This window comes from Delphinus delphis, chromosome 16 (genome assembly GCF_949987515.2).
Source record: "Delphinus delphis chromosome 16, mDelDel1.2, whole genome shotgun sequence".
Lineage (NCBI taxonomy): Eukaryota > Metazoa > Chordata > Mammalia > Artiodactyla > Delphinidae > Delphinus > Delphinus delphis.
In genome coordinates this window covers 63,095,174-63,119,610 of record NC_082698.1, presented here as the reverse complement: position 1 = coordinate 63,119,610, position 24,437 = coordinate 63,095,174, and the positions used below count along the sequence as shown (strand labels likewise).

General features: G+C 38.4%; 1 protein-coding gene across 2 annotated transcripts in view; it reads left to right on the top strand.

Annotated features, from left to right (window-relative positions):
• DDX50 (DExD-box helicase 50) overlaps positions 1 to 21,347 on the top strand; it is a 31,339-nt gene extending 9,992 nt beyond the window's left edge. The window contains exons 6-15 of one of the 2 annotated variants that reach the window (XM_060034893.1): positions 1 to 186; positions 682 to 827; positions 3,444 to 3,593; positions 12,415 to 12,576; positions 13,805 to 13,924; positions 14,681 to 14,754; positions 14,978 to 15,137; positions 16,821 to 16,955; positions 18,051 to 18,095; positions 20,856 to 21,347. In XM_060034893.1, coding sequence (XP_059890876.1) covers positions 1 to 186; positions 682 to 827; positions 3,444 to 3,593; positions 12,415 to 12,576; positions 13,805 to 13,924; positions 14,681 to 14,754; positions 14,978 to 15,137; positions 16,821 to 16,955; positions 18,051 to 18,095; positions 20,856 to 21,143 — 1,466 coding nt within the window. In that variant the 3' untranslated portion in view covers positions 21,144 to 21,347. The remainder of the gene's footprint in view (positions 187 to 681; positions 828 to 3,443; positions 3,594 to 12,414; positions 12,577 to 13,804; positions 13,925 to 14,680; positions 14,755 to 14,977; positions 15,138 to 16,820; positions 16,956 to 18,050; positions 18,096 to 20,855) is intronic. The other variant, XM_060034894.1, reaches the window with a different exon arrangement.
• Positions 21,348 to 24,437: the final 3,090 nt, after the last annotated feature.

Sequence of the window (24,437 nt, the reverse complement as noted above, 5' to 3'; positions counted from 1 at the left end):
TTAATCATATTCGAAATGGTATTGACATCTTGGTTGGGACCCCTGGTCGTATCAAAGATCATCTGCAGAGCGGCCGATTAGATCTTTCTAAACTGCGCCATGTTGTGCTTGATGAAGTGGATCAAATGTTAGATTTAGGTTTTGCTGAACAAGTTGAAGATATTATCCATGAATCCTACAAAACTGGTATATCCTAATTCAAAATAAGCACATTAGCAATTCTTTTCTTATCTAAAAGCTTATGAATTTTTTATTTTATGATTTTTAATACATTGTCCCCAGTGTTCTAACAAAACTAAAGGTATTTGGTATCTGTTTTCTTCCTGAACAAGAAAGTACAATAGCATACTTTAACCATTTTCTTAGCTTTCTTTGCTTTCTTCCATGTATTATTTTATAGTAAGTAGTTTTACTAACTCATTTTACTGATTTCTTTGCTCATTGTTATTTCTTAAATTCTCATCTTCCTTCTAGGTTCAGTTTTCTTCATATTGATATTTTCCCTCAGTTTTGAAAGTAGAAAGTTTTGATAATTGCAGTAAAGTTTATATGTTCAAAATTCACCCCAAGTTTTGAATTTTTCATTATTTCTTTGAAGTTTGGGGGGATTTTTAAGAGCTGACTACATTGTGGGATATTAAGAAATTAAGAAAGCATTTGAATTCTTTTTGTTTATTTAAGATTCTGAAGACAATCCTCAGACTTTACTTTTTTCTGCAACTTGCCCACAGTGGGTATACAAAGTTGCAAAAAAATACATGAAATCCAGATATGAACAGGTTGACCTTGTTGGGAAAATGACTCAAAAGGCTGCAACTACTGTGGAAGTAAGTAGCTTTCCAGTGTGATAGATTTTAGCTTTTAGTTGATATTTTGAAATTTGTTGAAGTTAAACTTATGTTTTGGGTACCAGTTCAGGCCAAATATCTCTTTTTTGCCCTTAGTCAATAAGATACCTATGTATTTCTATAGTTTGAGACTCAGGAGCAGAGTAAAATAAATAGGGGGAAGAAAGTTTGTGAACAGGCAAGTCCTAACAGGAGATATACAGGCATCCATAGAGACAGACTTAAAGTATGTAGAATGTGAAAAACGAAGTAATTCATCCCAATTTGCTGGTGTTGGGATAATTTGTTAAAGCTTAGGTGGAAAAAAGATCCTTATTTCATACCGTATACCAAAAATATTCCCAAAGATTTAAAAAAATTAAGCCATAAAATAATTTACAGCAGATTGTAGGTCAACAGTTATTTGATTTGAGGAAAGGGAAGGCTTTTCTAAACATAAAGACAGAAGAAAGCACCATAAAGGAAAAGGTTTATAATTTTGACTCCATGAAAATTTAAACCTATAGTATTTTTTTTTTTTTTTTTTTTTTGCTGTACACGGGCCTCTCACCGCTGTGGCCTCTCCCATTGCGGAGCACAGGCTCCGGACATGCAGGCTCAGCGGCCATGGCCCACAGGCTCAGCCGCTCCGCGGCACGTGGGATCCTCCCGGACCAGGGCACGAACCCGCGTCCCCCGCATCGGCAGGCGGACCCTCAACCACTGCGCCACCAGGGAAGCCCCTGCTGCAATATTTTTGACCGTATTCCTTATGCTGTATATTGCATCCCTGTGGCTAGAAGTTGGTACCTGTCAATCCCCTTTACCTGTTTCGGGTCCCCATCTCCCCCGCCCGCACTTTGGCAACCACCATTTTGTGCTCTGTATCTGTGTGTCTGTTTTCATTTTGTTTTGTTTTGTTTTTTAGGATTCCACATATAAATGAGATCATACAGTATTTGTCTCTCTGTCTGACTTACTTTCTAGATTCATCCATGTAGTCGAAAATGGCAAGGTTTCATTTTCTTATTGATGACTGAGTAATATTCCATTGTATGTATACTCCACATCTTCTTTATCCATTCCTCTGTTAAATCCTTTAAAATACAGGTCCCTCTGTCCCTTTTTTTCTTTGCAATTTTTTATTGAAAAGAACTGATCATTTGTCTTACAAGGTTCCCATAGTCTCAGTTTTGCTGATTTGCAGCCCTGTGGTGTTAGTTAACATGTTCCTCTGCTTTCATTTTCCTTTGAGTTGATGGTAGATTGTGAGGCTTGATCAGATTCAGGATCTTTTTTATTTTTATTTTTGAGAGGTAGGGAGGAAGAAGCAAGACTTTGACATACCTGGTACAAATGATTCTTAGTTTCTTCTTTGTGCTTATCTCTTTTTTCCCTGTGTTATGTAATTAATTGTTTTAAACAATGTTACTGAGATATATGTTAAAATGCACAGACTTAAAATGTTACAGTATATTTTTTCCCCAACATTTTATCATGAAGGTTTCAAACAGGCTGAAAAGTTGAGAGAATTTTACAGTGAACACGCATATACCCACCAGCTAGATTCTGCCATTAATATTTTGCTATATTTGCTTTATTGCATATCTTCTCATCCCTATATCCATCTTGTTTTTTTATTTATTTCAAATTGCAGAAATAAGTATAATTCCCCATAAGTATGTTAGTTTGCATATCTTTAGCTAGAGTTCAATATTTACAATTTTTTATTGAAGTAAAGTTCACATAACTAAAATTAACCACTTTGAAGTGTACCATTCAGTGTCATTTAGTACATTCACAGTGTTATACAACCATTGCTTCTATCTACTTCAAAACGCTTCATTACCCGAAAAGGAAATCCTGTAACTATTAAGCATTTACTCCCTATTCCCCCCTTCTCCTAGCCCCTGGCAACCATCAATCTGCTTTCTGTCTTGGTGGATTTACCTCTTCTCGTTATTTCATATAAATGTAATCATTACAACATGTGGCTTTTTTGTGTCGGGCTTCTTTTGTGTAGCATAATGTTTTCAAGGTTCATCCACCTAATATTTACAATTTTTGAGATAAGATTTACATACAACAGAAAGCAAAATTTTAAGTGTACATTTGCTTCGTTTTGACAAATTCATACACCTGTGTAACCCAAACCCCTATCAAAACAAAGAATATTACCATGATCCCAGAAAGTTCGCCCGTGCCCCTGCCCAGTCCCCGTTCAGAGGCAACTACTGTTCTGCTTTTTTTCCATCATAGATTATAGATTAGTTTTGCCTGTTTTAGAGCTTCAGACAAATGGAATCATATTGTGTATACTCTTTTTCTGTAAGGCTTCATTCACCCAGCATATGTTTTGAGATTCATCCATATTGTTGCATGGATCAGTAGTTGGTTCCTTTTAATCACTGAACAGTATTCCACTCTATAAGTACACTACAATTTGCTTATCCTTTCACCTACTGATTGCTGTTTTCAAATGGGGTTGGGGAGAATCGTTGTCTTATTGTCTTCCAGGAAGGCCAATTCTTGAACAAATAGAAAAAACAATGTACAAGAGAAATCTTTTTCAATAATTTTAATGAAGCAGATATTTGATATTTTCTTTCTTCAAAGCATCTGGCCATCCAGTGCCATTGGTCTCAGAGGCCAGCAGTTATTGGAGATGTCCTTCAAGTCTACAGTGGGTCTGAAGGGAGGGCTATTATCTTCTGTGAGACCAAAAAGAATGTAACTGAAATGGCCATGAATCCACACATAAAACAGGTAAGTCTTTTTTCATGCTTTCTCTAATTGAGATTATAGGTATGAATCACTGAGCAAAAAAAAAATCATGTCCTTTGTGGACTAGGTTTGATAGTCATTCTTGGAATTGAGTCTCATTCAGAAAGAATTTATAGCCAGCCTCTCATGATCTGTTAAGTCAGGATAGAATTCTGTCCGTTTTCATCAGAAGTTTTCTTAAAACTTTGCAAATGTGATCTTGAAAATACAAAGAGTGAAACAAAATGAGTTTCTATGGGTAAGAGTGGGTAATATTTTAGAGTTGGGTATAAAAAGAATCGCAAATATTTATTGAATGAATGGATCAGAACACTAAATCCATGTGTTTTTTGCTGTTAACTTTTTATAGTAGAAAATTTCAAACTTATACAAGACATACACAGAAGTTGACAGTGCAATGATGTGTTCGTTTTCCAGCTGCAACAATTATCTTATTTCATCCAAATGCCCACTCATTTCTTGCTTCTGAAATTATTCTGAAGCAAACCGTAGATAACATGTTTTATGGCCATAAATATTTGGGTACGTATCTCTAATGGAAAAGCATTATTACTGTTTTTTAAAATTTATTCTTTTGGCTGCACCATGTGGCATGTGGGATCTTGGTTCCCCAGCCAGGGTTCGAACCCGTGCCCCCCTGTAGTGGAAGCGCGGGGTCTTAACCACTGGACTGCCAGGGAAGGCCAGGAAAGGGTTATTTTTTTAAAAACTCACAATACGGGCTTCCCTGGTGGCGCAATGGTTGGGAACCTGCCTGCCAGTGCAGGGTACAAGGGTTCAAGCCCTGGTTCGGGAAGATCCCACATGCCGCAGAGCAACTAAGCCCGTGCGCCACAGCTGCTGAGCCTGCGCTCTAGAGTCCGCGAGCCACAGCTGCTGGGCCTGCGTGCCACAGCTACTGAGGCCCGTGCATCTAGAGCCAATGCTCCACAACGGGAGAGTCCACTGCAGTGAGAGGCCCGCGCACCACAGCAAAGAGTAGCCCCGCTTGCCGCAACTAGAGAAAGCCCACGCACAGCAACGAAGACCCAATGCAACCAAAAGTGAATAATAAATAAATTAAACAAACAAACAAAAACACTCACAATACTGTTATGACATCTAAAAAATTAATAGTAATTAATATCTTCAAATATAAATTAGTCTTCAGATTCTCAGTTGCCTCATACATGCTCTGTTTTCTGTAGTTTGTTATTTGGAACCTGGATCCAAATAAGAGTCGTTTTTTTTTTAATTAATTAATTTTTTTTGACTGTGTTGGGTCTTCGTTGCTGTGTGCAGTCTTTAGTTACGGCGAGCGGGGGCTACTCTTCATTGCTGTGTGCGGGCTTCTCATTGTGGTGGCTTCTCTTGTTGTGGAGCACAGACTCTAGGCGTGTGCTCTTCAGTAGCTGTGGCATGCGGGCTCAGTAGCTGTGGCACACGGGTCAGTAGTTGTGGCTTGCGGGCTCTAGAGCGCAGTCTCAGTAGTTGTGGCGCACGGGCTTAGTTGCTCCGTGGCACGTGGGATCTTCCCGGATCAGGGCTCGAACTCGTGTCCCCTGCATTGGCAGGTGGATTCTTAAATCACTGAGCCACCAGGGAAGCCCCAAATAAGAGTCTTGTGTTGTGTGATTTCATTAAGTCTCTTCAATATATGGATTCTTCCATCTGTTTTTTTCTTGTAGTTCTTTTTATTGTTGTTTAAGAAACCAAGTTTTCATAATCTAGAGTATTGCTTCCCTGTGATATCATTTAACATGCTCTTCTGTTTTCTGTATTTCCTATAAATTCAGGTTGGTTTGTTTGTGGCAAAATTATTTCATAGGCAGTGGTGCATTTCCATCAGGAGGTATATAATGTGTAGTTCTTTCTCTTTTTGTGATGTTAACATTCATTGATAATAACACCCTTGGTCCTTGTGTCAATGTCTCTCCAGTTTTTTTTTGTTGTTGTCTGTCACTTGTTATCTAGAAGATTCCCAAGGAAGGGCTCATGGAAACAATATTCACTATTGATGATAGCTTGTTTGTAACTTTATACCTTAAAAATAATTTTGGATGGATATAACATTCTTGGTTCACATTTTCTTTCCTTCAGTATATTAAATATGTTTTTCCATTGGAATAAAGCATACTATAATAAAAAGTCTGATGCCAGTCTGATTTTTTTTTTCACCTTATAAGTGATTTGGTTTTTTGCCTGAATACAAAAGCTTTTTTCCTTTTTCTTTAAAAATCAGTAGTTTTACTAGAATATATTTTGGTGGTGTTCTTCTGAGTACACAGTGTACACAATTTGTAGTTTCAAATATATGTATTTTTTAATTGCAGCAAAATTTTCTTGAATCCTAATTTATTGATATTTGGTTTGTCTGATTGCTTTGGTTTTTCTCTTTAGGGACTCTTGTTATATGCATGTTGGCTCTTTTTTCCTCTATCCTTTGTCTCTTTATCTCAGATCTTTTTTATCTTTTTCTTTGTTTCAGTTTTCAAAATTTTCAAAATTAAGGCATCATCTGTTGTGTTTAATCAGTCTTGTATTTCTTCCAATATATTCTTCATTTATGAAAAGTCTTTGTCTTTTGTTTCTACTTCTTTTTTTTTTTTTAAATAAATTTATTTATTTATTTTTGGCTGCATTGAGTCTTCGTTGCTGAGTGCAGCCTTTCTCTAGTTGTGGCGAGCAAGGGGTACTCTTCGTTGCGGTGTGCAGATTGCAGTGTCTTCTCTTGTTGCGGAGCACGGGCTCTAGGTGCACGGGCTTCAGTTGTTGTGGCTCGCGGACTCTAGAGCACAGGCTCAGTAGTTGTGGCGCACGGGCTTAGTTGCTCCGCGGCATGTGGAATCTTCACGGACCAGGGCTTGAACCTGTGTCCCCTGCGTTGGCAGGCAGACCCCCAACCACTGCGCCACCAGGGAAGCCCTGCCTCTCTTATTTTTGATAGTGTTAAAAGGTACAGTCTACAAATTATATCTCAATAAAGCTGTTAGAAGAAATAAAGGTCTCCCACTTTCTGAGCTCTGGTTGATTTTCCCCTCACTTTTATCTGGGTCATCTCTTTCCTTTGTTTCTGGGATCCCTGGCATCCTCAGTTTGGATTCTGGGTTCAATAATTTCTCCTCAATGTGGGGGCACTTTGTCCTGGCAAGGGATCATTGGTTTGTTAGTTTTGAAGGTTCATGTGGGCCCAGGATGTTCCAGCCTCTTTCACACCTTACCTCTGTCTCACAGTTACCCTTGAATGTGCAGAAATTCTCCCAGCTTCAGCTGACTTTCTCAAATTGGCCCATTATACTTTCCAGGGAGTATCTGTTCTTAGGACTAGCAAGTCCCCCCCTCCCCTTCACCCCTAATACATACAGGTTTTGTCCCTACCTGCTCATATTTTGGAAACCATGAAAATACCTTGTCACTAAGTTTTGTCATAGATCTTTGTGGATTTTTTATTTTGTCATCCTAATTGCCCTGTTTTATTTATTTATTTTTATTTTTGGCTGGGTTGGGTCTTTGTTGCTGCTGCGCATGGACTTTCTCTAGTTGCGGCGAGTGGGGGCTACTCTTCATTGAGGTGTGCAGGCTTCTCATTGCAGTGGCTTCTCGTTGCAGACCACAGGCTCTAGGCGCACAGGCTTCCATAGTTGTGTCATGTGGACTCAGTAGTTGTGGCCTGTGGGGTCTAGAGTGCAGGCTCAGTAGTTGTGGCTCACAGGCTTACTTGCTCTGCGGCATGTGGGATCTTCCCAGACCAGAGCTCCAACCGTGTCCCCTGCCTTGGCAGGCAGATGCTTAACAACTGCGCCACTGGGGAAGTCCTGCCCTGTTTGTTTTTATGTGAGAACTGGAGATTCAAAGACAGTGCAGCCACAATCTTCTCCAGTATCATTTTAACTAATTGTGTAACTTTAGCTTTGTATCCAGTAAAAACAGAGAGTCTAAATAGCGAAAGAATGTTGAAGAGTAGTTAATTTACCTTTCCTTTCTTTGCTTTAGAACACTCAGCAGCAGCTGTCTTGCAGAGCTATTGTTTTTTTCTTTTTTGTTTGTTTGTTTTTATAAATTTATTTATTCATTTATTTAATTTTTAGCTACATTGGTCCTTCGCTGCTGCACGCGGGTTTTCTCTAGTTGCTGAGAGCGGGGGCTACTCTTCGTTGCGGTGCGCGGGCTTCTCATTGCAGTGGCTTCTCTCGTTGTGGAGCACAGGATCTAGGCGCATGGGCTTCAGTAGTTGTGGCTCGTGGGCTCTAGAGCACAGGCTGAGTAGTTGTGGTGCAGGGGCTTAGTTGCTCCACAGCATGTGGGATCTTCCTGGACCAGGGCTCGAACCTGTGTCCCTCGCATTGACAGGTGGATTCTTACCCACTTCAGCACCAAGGAAGTCCCTTACTTGTACTTTAAATATTGGCATTCCTCACAGTTCTAACCTCTGTAATTGTTTCTTCTCACTTAACATATTCTTTCTGAGCATAGTGATTAGTTGCAGTTTGGAGTCTGACGGATCAAGATTTTTTTTTCTTTTAACTTTTTTTTTTTTTAATATTTATCTATTTATTTGGCTGCACTGGGTCTTACTTGTGGCACGCAGGATCTTTTTTTTTTTTTTTTTTTTTTTTTTACGCAGGATCTTTTTTAGTTGTAGCATGTGAACTCTTAGTTGCAGCATGCGGGATCTAGTTCCCCGACCAGGGATCAAACCCGAGCCCCCTGCATTGGGAGTATGGAGTCTTAGCCGCTGGACCACCAGGGGAGTTCCCAGATCTGGATTTAAATCCCAGTTGTGTTACTTACTAGCTGTATAACCTTGGGCAAATAACTTCCTATTTCAGTGCCCCTGTTTCCTTTTTAAAAAGTGGTATTAGGGACTTCCCTGGTGGTCCAGTGGTAAAGAATTCGCCTTCCAGTGCAGGGGACACAGGTTCCATCCCTGGTCAGGGAACTAAGATCACACAAGCTGTGGGGCAGCTAAGCCCACGTGCCTCAATTACTGAGCTCACATGCCTCAACTAGAGAGCCCGCACACCGCAAACTACAGAGCCCACGCGCTCTGGAACCCACGTGCCACGGCTAGAGAAGAGAAAAACCTGCATGCCACAACTAGAGAGAAGCCCGTGTGCCGCAACGAAAGATCCCGCCTGCTGTAACTAAGACCTGACATAGCCATAAATTAATTAATAAATCTTTTTTAAAAAGTGGTATTAAAAATTTTTTCATACTTTTAAGACTTAAATTATCATTTAAAGTATTTAGTATAGTGCTTTTATAATAAGCAGGCAATAAGTGTAGAAATATAGAAGTACAGAGATGTGTATAGATAAATATATCTATCTAATCACTCCTGTGGTTCCAGTCATTGTGTATATGCTGATGATGTCCAAATCTTTTTCCAGGTTAGCTCTGTCTCCAGAATCTAGACTTGTGTTTATCATACTGGCCTCAGACACCCCAACCCACTGTCTACCTAAAATTGAGTTTATTCTTTTATATGCTTATACCCACTGTCTCCAGCATTCCCTGTTGTTGAATGATACCCATAGTTCAAGCCAGAAATCTACATATCACCCTTGACTTCTCTTCCTTCCTTTTGCCATCCAGGTAACTACAAAGTATTTTAAGATTCTATTTCCTATGGTTTAAAATGGTCCATTTCTTCCCTACTTCTGTTGCAGAAGCTCAAAATCTGGGAGTCATATATATGGTTCTTTCCCTTATACCTCATTTCCACTCCCTTCACCAAGTCCTCTCAATTTCATATACTAGTATTTATTTTTTTCTTTTTTCTTTTTTTTGGCTGTGTTGGGTCTTTGTTGCTGTGCACAGGCTTTCTCTAGTTGCGGCGAGCAGGGGCTACTCTTTGTGGTGGTGTGCGGGCTTCTCATTGCGGTGGCTTCTCTTGTTGTGGAGCATGGGCTCTAGGGCACGTGGGCTTCAGTAGTTCTGCACGGGCTTAGTTGCTCTGCAGCATGTGGGATCTTCCTGGACCAGGGATCAAACCTGTGTCCCCTGCATTGACAGGTGGATTCTTAACCTCTGCGCCACCAGGGAAGTCCCTGCTAATAGTTCTTGAACTCATTTACTGCTTAGCCCCTACTTATCTTTCCAGCCTCATCTTATCACACTTTCCCCTTATTTCTGCACTCTCACCATACCTGCTATTTTTCCTGTCACCACAGGGCTCTTGAACTTGTAGTCTGTCTTGCCTAGCAGCTCCCATCCTTCAGATATCAGTCCAGAGTACTTTTCTGTAAATTCTTCCTTGCCCCAAACTAGGTCAGGTTGTCCTCTTCTAAACACCCTTTGCCTCTTAGACCCATGCATCTTGAGTTACACTTGTTGGCTAAATTTATTTGTGTGCCTAATTACTTGATTAATGTCCATTTCCTCGACCAGAGTATCAAGACGATGAGGACAGAGAACGTTTTAATTTGTGTTTGCCATTTTATCCCTAGTACCTGATGTGTAGATTACCACATATTTGTTAAATGAATAAATGGTCATTGCCACTGCCTTGATGAGGCCACTGATATCTCTCCTGAATTTCTACAACAGTCTGCTATCTGAGTCTCCCTAGCTTTTGCCTTGCCCTTGTCTAATATATTCTATACATTGTAGCCAGAATATTCCTTCTAGAATACAAATATGTTCATGAAAATTTTCTGCTTACAATTATTCAATTGTTCCATATTGTCCTCAGGATAAAATTCATATTCCTTTTCAGTCTCATCTCTCACCACTTCTCCTTTTAACTCTGTGCTTCAGCAATACTCAAATATTTGTAGTTCGCCAGAAACATTAATTATGTGTGATATTTCTTCTTTCTGGAACTCCCTAACCTCCTCCTTTTTTTTTTTTTTTTTTTTTTTTAACCTGACTACTAGTTCCTTATTATCTGTCAGGTCTCAGCTTCAGTGCTGCCTTCCCTTCAAACTAGATTGAGTTAGGTTCCCCTCTTAGGTATTTCTATAGCACCCTACACCTTCTTATAGCACATATCATACTGTATTGAAAATACTTGTCAACTTGTCTGTCCCAGGGTCGTTTCTTTATGATCGTTCCAGAACCTGGCATAGTACCTGGAGCATAGCAAGTGCTCAGTGAATTCACTCATGAATGCATTATGCTTAGATGCTGCAGTTTAGATACTCGTTGGAGTTAAATAATTGTTACAAACTTTTAACTTTTAATAGTGGCTAAGAATACTAGGAAATTTATTTGTAATACTAGGAAATTATTTGCAGCATACATGGAAGGTCAACCCAGTATAAATTGGTTCAGCTTCACTGAAAATTACAGAAATGTAAATTAGAACAACATTGGGAAATCATTTTTGCCTATTAGGTTTACAAGGATTATAATGATTCATAGTATACAGGTGGGCGGTATATATATATATATATATATATATATATATATATATATATATATATGGGGTAAGATGAAATAAACACTCATAGAATGTTGAAGAGTAAATGGGCATAATTTATTCTTTTTAAATTGAAGAATAGTTGATTTACAATATTGTGTTAATTTCTGCTGTACAGCAAAGTGACTCAGTTATACATGTATATACGTTCTTTTTTATATTTTCCATTTTGGTTTATCCCAGGACATTGAATGTAGTTCCCTGTGCTATACAGTAGGACCTTTTTGTCCATCCATTCTCTATGAGATAGTTTGCATCTACTAACCCCAACCTCCCAATCCATCCCTCCCCCACCCCCCCTTCCCCTTGGCCACCACAAGTCTGTTCTTTATGTCTGTGAGTCTGGATTTTGTTTGTTTATTTACAACTTCTTTTTATAATATAGTTTTAATTTAATAGCAATAGCTATTAAAATGTTAAATGTTCATAATTTTTGACCCAGAAATTCAACTTCTAGATATGTAACCTACTGAAATATACTAAGGGGTCTGCAGTTGTAAGTACAAGGTTATTCGTTGTAGCATTGTTTCTGAAGATGAAAGTTTGGATCCTACCCAAATCAGTAGGGTACTGCTAAAATAAATGATACTGGGAATTCCCTGGCGGTCCAATGGTTAGGACTTGGCACTTTCACTGCCAGGGCCCAGGTTCAATCCCTGGTCAGGGAACTAAGATCCTGTAAGCTGTGTGGCATGGCCAAAAAAAAGATACTGCAGCCATATGAAGAAATCATGTATAATTAAAAAAAATTAAGTAGATGTATATCTATAGATGAAGAAGAATGGCTAAGATATAAAAGATTTATAAAGCAGGTTGTAAAACAGTACATATATAGTAAAACCCCATTTTTATAGGTGAATACATAAAATTGTATGCTAGGATTTGTGAGGGGTCTGTGTGTCTGTATGTATTTAAAAAATAATATGCGGGGCTTCCCTGGCACAGTGGTTGAGTGTCCGCCTGCCGATGCAGGGGACACGGGTTCGTGCCCCGGTCTGGGAAGATCCCACATGCCGCGGAGCGGCTAGGCCCGTGAGCCATGGCCTCTGAGCCTGCGCATCTGGTGCCTGTGCTCCGCAATGGGAGAGGCCACAACAGTGAGAGGCCCGCGTACCGCAAAAAAAAAAAAAAAAATATGCGGAGGAATATTCACCAAACTGTTAGCAGTTAATTATTAGGAGGCTGATATTAAGGGAAGCTTTTGCATTTTATGTTAAATGTTTTTCTGTAACGTTTGAGTTTTTAAAAACAATAAGCATGTATTTTTATAATTATCAGAAGGTAAGATTTAAAAACAACAGCAACAGAAAAGAGCACAGACTGTATGGTGTCTGGTGCTATGAATTGCAAATATGTGCTATACACTTATTTTTCCTTTTTTTTTTCTTTTTTTCCAAATAGAATGCCCAGTGTTTACATGGCGATATCGCACAGTCACAAAGAGAAATTACACTGAAAGGCTTCAGAGAGGGTAGTTTTAAAGTTTTGGTGGCAACCAATGTGGCTGCCCGTGGTTTGGACATTCCTGAGGTTGACCTGGTGATTCAGAGTTCACCTCCACAGGTAGGAAATAAGATTTTTCCCCCCCAGTTTTATTGAAAAATACTAGACATACATCACTGTATAAGTTTAAGCCGTACAACATGATGGTTTGATTTACATATGTTGTGAATTGATTGCCACAATAGCTTCAGCTAACATCCATCTTCTCATGTAGGTATAAAAGAAGGAAAGAAAAAAAAAGTGTTCTCTCTTTGTGAGGAGAACTCTTGTGCTTTACTCTCTTCACAACTTTCCTATACTATATCATATAGCAGTGTTAACTATAGTCATCATGTTGTACATTACACCCATAGTACTTATTGTTCAACTGGAAGTTTGTATCTTTTGATCACCTTCCTTCATTTCTCCCTCCCCCCATCCTCTGCTTCTGGTAGCCACAAGTCTGATCTCTGTTTCTATTTCAAAAGTATTCAACTTTTTTATTCATTCATCTGTTGATGGACACTTAAGTTGTTTTCATGTCTTGACTATTGTAAATAATGCTGCTGTGAACATGGGGGTGCAGATATCTTTTTGAATTAAGTGTTTTTGTTTCCTTTGGATATATACGCAGAAGTGGAATTGCTGGATCCTGTGGTAGTTCTATTTTTAATTTTTTGAGGATCCTCCATACTGTTTTCCATAGTGACTGTACCAATTTACAGTCCCACCAACAGCGCACAAAGTTATCTTTTCTCCACTTCCACAGCAGCATTTGTTATCTTTTGTCTTCTTGATGATGACCGTTCTAACAGGAATACAGTGATACCTCATTGTGTTTTTAATTTTCAAGGAAATGAGATTTGATTTGGAGAAAATAAGAACAGCTATATAAATTGCTGTTTTATTTTTAAGACATTGCTTATATATGAAAAATATGTTATCTTTTCTTGCTCTTAGCCATTTTTTGTTAGTGTGATGTTAAATTGATCAGAATCTGGTGCCTTTGCAAATTATTAACCTCTTTATTTGGATTTGAGGCATGGAATCATGCAAGGGAATTATAAAAAGTTGCCATGTAAAGAACCCTGGGATGGAGTGGATAAAAAGTTTTTAAATCCTATACCCTTTATTGCAGATGGGATGTTTCAACATCCCCCTTTGGGATATTGAAAAGAGCAACAGTATTGAACTAAAAATGTTATTATTGATAGTAGTAGTTTTGTTATTTTTCTTATTATTATTTGGATGCTGGAATGACTGTTTAATTTGCCAGATTTTTAAGAAGAGTTACCTCTTTTATTTTTAGGATGTTGAATCCTATATTCATCGCTCTGGGCGCACAGGTAGAGCTGGCCGGACAGGGATTTGCATATGTTTTTATCAACCAAGAGAAAGAGGTCAATTAAGATATGTGGAACAAAAAGCAGTAAGTAGAGTTAAATTATTTCAGGCTTATTATCTGAATGGTGCTGTAGAAAAGAGATCTTTTTGTATTTGTTCTCACAATTAGATCGTTATAACTTTTCTCAGTTTAAGCTGCATTTGGATGTGAAGCATGTGGAGAGCTAAATTTATATTAGCTGCAAGATTTTGTTTTAATACAGCTTTTATTGTGAAGACAGAAGAGCTGACTTTCTCATTTTTCCCTTGAACTTCTCCCTTGATACTAAATCAGAAGTGCATTGTGATTTCAGTACCCCTTAGTCCAGTATTGTAAATGGATGAATGTGACATTGTGTTGGTGTAATAGTTAAGATTATGTCGAGTAATGGTACACTAACCAGTTTCTATAAGAAATTACACATTTTTTGTGGTCTGGTGTTTTTGTGGTATTTCACATTTTTCCTATTTTTATGATGGGTGTTTTCATACACTATTTCATATACTTTGTAAAATGAGGATAATAAGAAAAAAGTTGATTGATATAAAGAGCATCCTTTTCTTTTCTTTAAATCAGCTTTATTTTGCAACTGAAATTCCATGATTGTAACTAAGAGACAATTCAAAAACATTTTTTTTCTCTTTCTAGAATTTGTAATTGATGATTTATTAGAAAATCTTTTGATCTGCTAGAGCTTGGAAATCTTTAAGTCCAAGAAATGGAAATTCAACAAACTAGATTAATTTAGGAATTAATTGTAAAGACTTCCATTTTTCTTTAATGTAATTCTTTCATTTTCAGGGAATTACTTTTAAACGTGTAGGTGTTCCTTCTACAATGGATTTAGTTAAATCTAAAAGCATGGATGCCATCAGGTATGCTTTCTGACCTTGCTGAATGATTTTTTTCTTTTGTATTAGGCTATACATCTTTAAGCTCTCCTAGTTCACATATCAGAAAATTTAATCACCAGTTTTACCAGCAGACATTTAATTATATTAAAATACGAAAACGTTTCTCTCTTTTCCCATTCATTCTCTTGTCTTTAATTTTTCCCCTTTGTCTTGACCAAGAAAATTTACTATTTTTAAACCATAGGTCTCTGGCTTGCGTTTCTTATGCTGCTGTTGATTTTTTCCGACCATCAGCTCAGAGACTGATAGAAGAGAAAGGGGCAGTGGATGCATTGGCTGCAGCATTAGCCCACATCTCTGGCGCATCAAGTTTTGAACCACGTTCTTTGATCACCTCCGATAAGGTAGAAGTCTGTGAGAAAATTGCATGTGGTTGAGAAGGATTAAAATTGAACCATAGATATCTCTCTATGTGGAGGGAAATATAGGACATCTTCACTTTGCACAGTACGTTGTTAACTGAAACTTGCATACCAGAACCTAGTCCTCATTTTGTTTGCCATGGAGCCATGCAAATCAAGAAGTAGACTCTGCAGCTAACACAACACCATTGCAAAGTAAGGATTGCTTGTATATGTGGAGGGTGTCTGTGTGTGTGTGTGTGTGTGCGCGCGCGTGCGTGTGTGTGTGTGTGTAAAAAACACCATCTGATCTTTCCCCCTGCCAGTTCAGTATCAGATGTCAAAACAAACCATACCCAGAGCCATATATTCCCATTATAAAGGTATATTTTACTCTCTATAATTAGTAAGTAATCTGTGGGAAGATACTTTAGCACTGAGCAAATACCCTATCCCTAATAACCCACCAGATACTTCTCAAGAAAACATTTAAACCATACTTCTTAAGCAAATATGAAGATAGACTTTTAAAGCTAAGAAGTATGTAAGAGGTAATTTAATCCCAACTTTTATCTAATAAAAGTATCCCTCTTTGGCAGATGTGTCATCTATCCTCTGATTAAATATCTTAGCAACAGGGTGTTAGTGGTTTGATATTTCTTTTATGGGTTAAACCAAAATCCGGTCTTTACCATGAATGTCCTGTAGGGTCTTCCCTTGCTACCTCTTTGGCCTCACCTCCTATCACTCTCCCCTTGCTTGTTTTCACTACCCTAACCTACTTGCTGATACTCAAACATAAACTTAATCCTACAAAAGGCCTTTATACTTATTTGTGCTGTTTTGAAGGTTCTTTCCTTTTAATAACCTTGGCTCTCTCCTTCACTTCATTCAGGTTTCTACTCAGATACCACTGTGTCAGAGAAGTCTTTTCCTCATCACACTCTAAAATAGCTTACCCCTCCCTTTACTCTCTATTTTCATTTTCTTCCCCTGCTTTATTTTTTTTCATGATTCTTGTTACTATCTGACATTATATATATTTCCTTATTTGTTCACTGTCTCCTCTCCCACCATTATCCAGTGCCGCCATGCCAACCCCCTGCCACACACACACTAGAATGTAACCTCCATGAGACAAAGGACTATTTACTGCTGAATCTCTAGCACATAGAGCATCTCTGGCACATACATAGGGGGCACTCAAATATTTGTTAGATGACTGCCTCCCTATATCTTCTTCATGTTGATCCTTTTGTTGTCCAGTGAAGTTCTACAGAACAAGTAATTTTTGCTTATGTAATAGTCCTTCAGAAGTTTAAAGAGGTTTATGTCCTCTTGTTTTTCCACTCAAAGCTAACTTTGATTACTTCAGCATTTCCTTAATTCTCCACTACCTTATCTTTTCTGGGATGCTCTAGTTTGTTTAATTTCCTCTTAAAAAACGATGGTTAGAATTAAATGTAGTCTTTACAGCAATGTATAGAAGAATGGTACTTTCAATTATCTATAAACATTAGTCTTCTATTAATATAGTTTCAAAGAAGTTGTTTTCTCAGCAGTCATGTTATACTGTTGGCTCATAAGAAGTACATGGTTAAGTCAAAAAGGGCTGTCAAGTTAGAATGTCATTGTCCTGCTGCTGCTGCTTTTTTCCCAAACATAATGTGACTTTTATTCCTTAAGGGGTTTGTGACCATGACTCTGGAAAGCCCAGAAGAAATACAGGATGTTAGCTGTGCTTGGAAGGAACTCAACAGAAAGCTGAGTAGTAATGCTGTGTCCCAAATTACCAGAATGTGCCTCCTAAAAGGAAATATGGTAGGCTTTTCTAGACAACTGCCGTACGATTATAAAGACTAGCAGATTCTTTTTTTTTTTTGAAGCCTAATGGGATGTTCTCCATGTGTTAGTATGTTTCCACTTGTAAATTTGGGGAATTATTTAAGTAACCCATTCCTCTAGAAAGCTGTAAAGTCATTCTGCTTAATTTGACTAATATCCGAGTTTTCTAAGTTTCTGCCTTTGTATACATATTACATGTGGTTGTGTGTGTTTATTTTCTAAGGTTAAGTAACTTATAATTGCAACAGCTAAACAGCTCTATTTTTTAGAGAATACACAATATTGGTTTTTAAGTGGCCTGCTATTGATTGATAATGAGGATAATAAAGTGAATTAAGTATTTTCATAGAATTATGAAATAGCAAAGTTAAGACCATCTGTAATATAAGTGACTGATTTCTTCTAATGGTTTTGAGAAAAGATGTTACATTTATTCATCTCACTTGACAACATAGGTTCATTCTAGTCTATAATTTATTAGCCCATTTGTTGGAAATAGTTATCTTTCTCAAATTGAATACTACTTACCTTGAAAAAAGATCAGTGGCAAGTATGAGACAAATATGCACATTCAGAAAAATTGTGGAGGGGAAGGAAAATATACCAAGGTCCTTAGGGCAAAGCTATATTTGAATATTAAACTAACTTGCAACTTATCAGCAACCAAAACCAAAGAGGAAGCATCTTAGGTTACTTCATTCTCGGTATCTGATAAACATTTCAGCACTTTACGAGAGAGAGTTTCTGGCACTACATTTTTAAAGGAGTTTATTAGATGGGTCATTTTACAAGGGACATGGAACATTATAGTGTCTACAAAAACTTTTCTAGAGAATACTCTAGATTCTCAGTAGTAGTCAGTTCTTATTAGATACTGGTTTACTCTTAGATTTAGGAAGTACAATTAGCAGCCATTCTGTGTCATGCATTATTATATATTAGTTGGTTTAGTCCTATAGGCAATCATGGGACAAGCTCAATCTTTTTTTAGCTAATACAAGATTACAAGCAGATATTTTAAAGAATCAACTCATATGCATCTAAATAAAAATTTTTTCATTTTGCTTTTAGGGTGTTTGCTTTGATGTTCCCACAACTGAGTCAGAAAGGTTACAGGTATTAAATTTTTTTTTAAAATAAATTATTTATTTTATTTTTGGCTGCATTGGGTCTTCGTTGCTGCACATGGGCTTTCTCTAGTTGCAGCAGGCGGGGGCTGCACTTTGTTGCAGTACGTGGGCTTCTCATTGCAGTGGCTTCTCTTGTTGCAGAGCACGGGCTCGAGGGTGCGTGGGCTTCAGTAGTTGTGGCTCGCGGGCTTAGTTGCTCCGCAGCATGTGGGATTTTCCCGGACAAGGGCTCGAACCGTGTCCCTTGCGTTGGCAGGCGGATTCTTAACCAGTGCGCCACCAGGGAAGCCTGGTATTTAAAAACTTTTGTCTGTTAAATAGTTAAGTATGTTTCTCTAAAAGATAAGGATTAAAAATAACATAGTCATAATATCATTATGACATTGATTGAGGCTAAATGCCTAAATCATTTAACAATTCCTTAATAAAATAATAATAAATAATAAATATCCAGTCTGTATCATGACTTAAAACATTTAAAAATTATGAATAATTTCAAACGTGAAAAAATAGAATTGCATACTGAATCCTCATGTACCCATCACCCACCTTCCACAGTTATCAACTCATGGCCAATTGTGTTTCATGTCTACTTCCATCCACTTCCCCACTCTCTCCTGTATTCTTTTGAAACAAATTCTAGGAAGTCTGTCATTTCAACCATAAATATTTCTATATACCTAAAATATTAAAAACACTTTCCAAAAACACAATCGTAATACCATAACTAAACCCCCCAAAATAATAATTCCTCAATATTATCCAATTTTCTGTTTAAATTTTCCCTCTGTCTCCTACATCTTTTTAAATATAAGGAGGTCCATAAGGTTCATACATTGTAATTTTATGTTTGTCTCGTTTACTTTATAGGTTCTCCTTCCTTTCTCTCTTTCTTTAAAAAAACTTTCCTTGTATTTTATCGGTTGAAGAAAGAGATTGTCCACTAGATTCCTACACTGTGGAATTTGTCTGTTACATCCCTGTGCATATTTATATACATATTTTGAAACAAGAATGGGATTATTTGGTTTTTAAAGTCTTTTTACAAATTCAGAATATATTGTAAACACATTTCTTTGTCAACTGTACAGTTACTTGTTTTTATTGGCTCCCTGGCATTTGGCCACCTGGGTGGCCAACTTAATGTCCTATTTTCTGACATTTAGATTATTTCTAATACTAATATTCCATTATAAACAGGTCAGCCTTAAATGTTGGCATAGCTAACTCTTTATGCATTGCCATGTTTGTCTCTTTAAGATGAACTTCTTAAGATGTCTGCTTGGCCAAAAGGTGTGTGTATTTTTAGGGCTTTGGTCATATATTGCCACCAGTGGTGTATGTGGCTGTTTGTCTCTGCTCACTATTACCTGAAGGTATTTTAATATTAACTTGCCTTGGCAACTCATGATCACAATGAAAAACAGTTAATGTAGCAGGATATGACATACCGATGCTCTTATGAGCTACAATGATTTTTTTTTTTTTTTTTTTTGCGCGGGCCTCTCACCCTCGCGGCCTCTCCCTCTGCGGAGCACAGGCTCCAGACGCACAGGCTCAGCAGCCGTGGCCCACGGGCCCAGCTGCTCCGCGGCATGTGGGATCCTCCCGGACCGGGGCATGAACCCACGTCCGCTGCATTGGCAGGCAGACTCCCAACCACTGCGCCACCAGGGAAGCCCCTGCAATGATTTTTATATCTTGAGTTGTTTACCCCGATACCAAATTGTTTCCAATGGCTACATTTTTTAGTCCCTGGCTGGTGTTGACAGATTTTTAATCTCAGCTCACACTCCTTGCTTCTGTCAATGTATCTGCTGAAAGCAATGTACTACTTATTAGTGACTTATTCGTTTTGTGCTGAGAAACTGGTGCTCTCTTTTAGAATGTGTAAACTGAGTAGGAATTTAGAGTCCCAAAATCAGCCTGAAAATTTCTCCTGAGACTAAAACTTAACTTCTAGAAACTTTTTTTTTGGTGGAGTTGGCACTGGGGAGGGGAACAAAGCTTTGTATTGTTATGTTAAATTTGAGATTTAAATTTTAACAGGATCGATTTTTTTCATTTTTAATGACATTTATTTTCTTTCTAATTTTACAAGCAGTACATGTTTATCGCACACAACTAGAAACACATGGAAGAATAAAGTAAAAAACAACAAGCGCTCATAATCCTCACCCCCCAGAGATAACCACTGTTAGCATTTTGAAGAATTTGCTCCCATTGTCTGCATTTTTTAAAAAATTGAAGTATAATTGACCTACAAAACTGTGTTAGTACCAGATATACAATATAGTGATTCAATATTTCTATATATTACAAAATGATCGCTGTGATAAGTCTAGTTACTGTCACTGTTCAAAGATATTACAATGTAATTGACTGTGTTCCCCATGCTGTACATTTCATCCTTGTGATTCATTTATTTTGTAACTAGAAGTTTGTACTTCTTGATCTCTCTTATGTGTTTCACTCATCCCCCCATCTCCCTCTCCTCTGGCAGCCACGTGTTTGTTCTCTGTATCTGAGTCTGTTTCTGTTTTGTTTGTTCATAAAACTTAGAAACTTTAGTGAATGAGCTTTGAATATGTTTTTGTTTTCTGGTCTTCTGTTTTGTTCTAGATACTTTGAACTTAATGGCTAGATGGCCTTTAGCTAATGGATATGAAAAGAGTCTTCTATATTCACGTGTTTGCTTATGGTTTCTATTTTGCATTTATATTAATCCTGTAAATTATCCCAACAGGCAGAGTGGCATGATTCAGACTGGGTACTCTCAGTGCCAGCCAAGTTGCCTGAAATTGAAGAATATTATGATGGAAGCACATCTTCTAATTCCAGACAGAGGAGTGGCTGGTCAAGTGGCCGGTCAGGCCGGTCGGGCCGGTCAGGTGGTCGATCTGGTGGCCGGTCAGGTAGACAGAGTCGACAGGGGAGTCGGTCAGGAAGTCGACAAGATGGTAGAAGACGAAGTGGGAACAGAAATCGGTCAAGAAGCGGGGGCCGCAAACGGAGTTTTGACTGGGATAGTTAATCTACCAGTGTGAGCTTGCCTATTTCTGCCTAATCATGTACATTATCCACCAAAAATTAGGTCATCATAGTTGAGGTCTGTGTCTGCTTTTGGCAAAGAAGTTGGTTGTATTTTTTTAAAAAGTATTTCACAAGAATGGTTGTAAACAAATCTACTTATCCAGTTATACCTTTGAATAAAAAAACCTCCTTTTATTGTCTCTTTTCACTGTGCATTAAGAATTTTCTCAATGTAATCTTTTAAAATTTCTTCTAAAATGTGGCAGTTAAGTCAATCTTAAGGTTACTTGCATTTTACAAAATGTGGTGTGTCTGTATTCAGATCACTTCTTCCATAGGATATACGGTAGAAAATAAGAAATCCCTTCTACATTAAAGGGCTGTATAGATTGGTGACATGATTGGTTAGATGTAACATTTTAAATTTTAGATAAAGTTAGTTAAAAGATGTGCAAGCAGTGCATACTCAATAATTTATTCAACAGGTATTGGTTGAATGTCTTCTATGTGCCCATCACTATCCTAGTCCCTAGGGACATAGTAGTGAATAAGGCATGGTCACTATCTTCAAGGAACTTACAGTCTAAAGAAGCAGTTATGGTTGAGATTAACACCTAATATTTAGGATGAAAGTAGGTATGGAATGCTAAGGATTTAGTTGGAGTGCACCTCACCAGCCTTAGGAGTCAGGCTTTTAGAAGAAGTGATACCCAAAAGGAGATGTAAAGCAGAAGTATAAGTTGATCTAGCCAGTTTAGAAGGGAGAGAGGGTTTGCAGTCAGAACAGTACAGGCACACCTTGTTTTATTGCATTTCGCAGATACTGTATATTTTACAAATGGAAGATTTGTGGCAATCCTGTGTTGAACAAGTCTATTGGTCCCATTTTTCTGACAGCATTATTTTTTAATTAAGGTATGTACATTGTTCTTTCAGAGATAATGCTATTATACACTTAATAGACTCTGGTATTGTGTAAACATAACTTTTATATGCACTGGGAAACCAGAAAATTTGTGTGACTCACTTTATTGCAGTATTTGCTTTATTGTGGTGGTCTGGAACTGAACCTGTAATATTTCCAAGGGATGCCTGTATATGCAGAGGCCCAGAGGCAAAGAATAGCACTGTAAGTCTGAGGATCTCCAAGTAGTTCAGTATGGCGTGCATGTGATAGAGGACAGGAATAAGAGAAGGAATTAGGGACCAGACTTTAAAGGTCCTATGTGCATTTTTAAGGGGTTGAAATGTTTTCTTGAAGGCAATGGGGAATCATTAAAGAGTTTACAGTAAGGAGTAATGATGAGATTTGTGTTTTAGAAAGATTACTGAGGAGGTTGGATTGCAGAAGGGCCAGACTGGAGACTAGTAGCCCTCTTAAGATGCTGTCAGGGTAATCCAAGGTAGAGGTGATGGCGGTCTGCACTAATGATAGGTAACATATTTTGAGTAATGAGAACTGAGGCACTTGAGCAGTTGTTGCTTGTGTAGAATCACACAGCTGGATAATATATAGTGGAGTGAGGATTTGAACCAAGTCTAGCTTCTGAACCAGTGCTCTTAACCACTGTGCTAGATAGTGGCAATGGACTTTGAGGAACATGGATAGATTTCAGAGGTTTTTAGGAAATGGAATTGTTAGGACTTAGTGCTTTGAATTGGAAGATAAGAGAGGCAGAAGAATAAAACCTAGGCTTTGTCACTGAGATAGGTACTAGAACAAAGCAAGAAGAGTTATGTGGGGAGAGAGTGGGAATATGATTAGTTCAGGATTAGATGTATTTTAATATTGAATAGTCCATGAGATATAGCAGAGGAGATAAACAGTAGGCAGTTGGATTTATAGGTCTGAAGCAGGAGAGAGATCTGTTCTAAAGATTTGGGAATAATAAACAAAAAATGGTAATTGTAGTTAAGTTAGTAGATGAGATGATCCAGGGAAAGTATAGTGAGGTAAGAGGGCTGAAAAGAACCCAGAGGCACACCAACATACTTAACTGCATAGCAGAGGAAAGGGGATCCCACTGAGAAGGGATGACAAGAAGAGGGCATAAAGCCCAGAAGTACAAGGCTTTCAAAGGAACCAGAAGACAAGTCTGAAATGGCCCTTGGATTTGGCAAAAAGACATTGACATGGGGAGCAACCATATATATATATTTTTTTTAATTTAATTATTTATCTTTGGCTGTACTGGGTCTTCGTTTCTGTGCGAGGGCTTTCTCTAGTTGTGGCGAGCGGGGGCCACTCTTCATCGCGGTGCGTGGGCCTCTCACTATCACGGCCTCTCGTTGTGGAGCACAAGCTGCAGAGGCGCAGGCTCAGTAGTTGTGGCTCACAGGCCCAGTTGCTCCGCGGCATATGGGATCTTCCCAGACCAGGGCTCGAACCCGTGTCCCCTGCATTGGCAGGCAGACTCTCAATCACTGCGCCACCAGGGAAGCCCCGGGAGCAACCATATTAATAGAGTATTGAGAGTAGAAGCTATTTAACTGTGGCTTAAGCAGGAAATGGGAGATAAAGCAGTAGGGACAACAAACATGAACACGTCTTCTAGAAATTTGGCTGTGAATTCAAGGGAAGAATAAGCTAAAGCTGGACGTAGAAGAAAGGATATGAAATTGCAGTGAGAATTTTGTGTTGGTGAGGTGGAGAGATGAGGGAAATCGGAGCATGGTGAAATACTAATATGGGAGGGAGCCAGAAAGGAGGCAGGAGGAGACAGAATGAATGTATGATGGAGCAAAATCCCTATGAGGACCCAGACAGATGAGCTCAAGCACACTCTGGAGATTTTAGCCTTAGATGGTAGAAGCACATCTCTAACATTTTGTCAGAGGAAAGTATGATTATCATGTAGGTGTTTGCAGGTATTAAGGTAAAAAGTTGAGGGAGTGCCTGCCTGATGTCTTCTGTTTTTTTTTTTCCCTGTGGTATTTTTGCATGGTCATCCACTGAAGGTGAAGAGGGAAGTAGTACGCTAGGAGATTTGAGGAGAGTGGAGAAATGCTCAGGTATTGACTACAGAACATGATGAAGAACTCCTCAGGCAAACTAGGGGTCACAGCTGAGGTGAGAGACTGAATTTGTAGTGGCATTAGTCAGAGTGATTATGTGATTTCCTATGACAACCCTCAGCATCGAGTTGTAGGAGTGGAGATGGGAGACAGTTGATTGAGGATTGGGGTTTTGCTCTGTAAGATGAAAGGATGACAAGGTGAAGATGTTAAGGACTCAGCAAAAGTGATTAGAGTAATGGTCCAAGGAATCTAGACTGCTTAGGGATTGAAGTGGAGA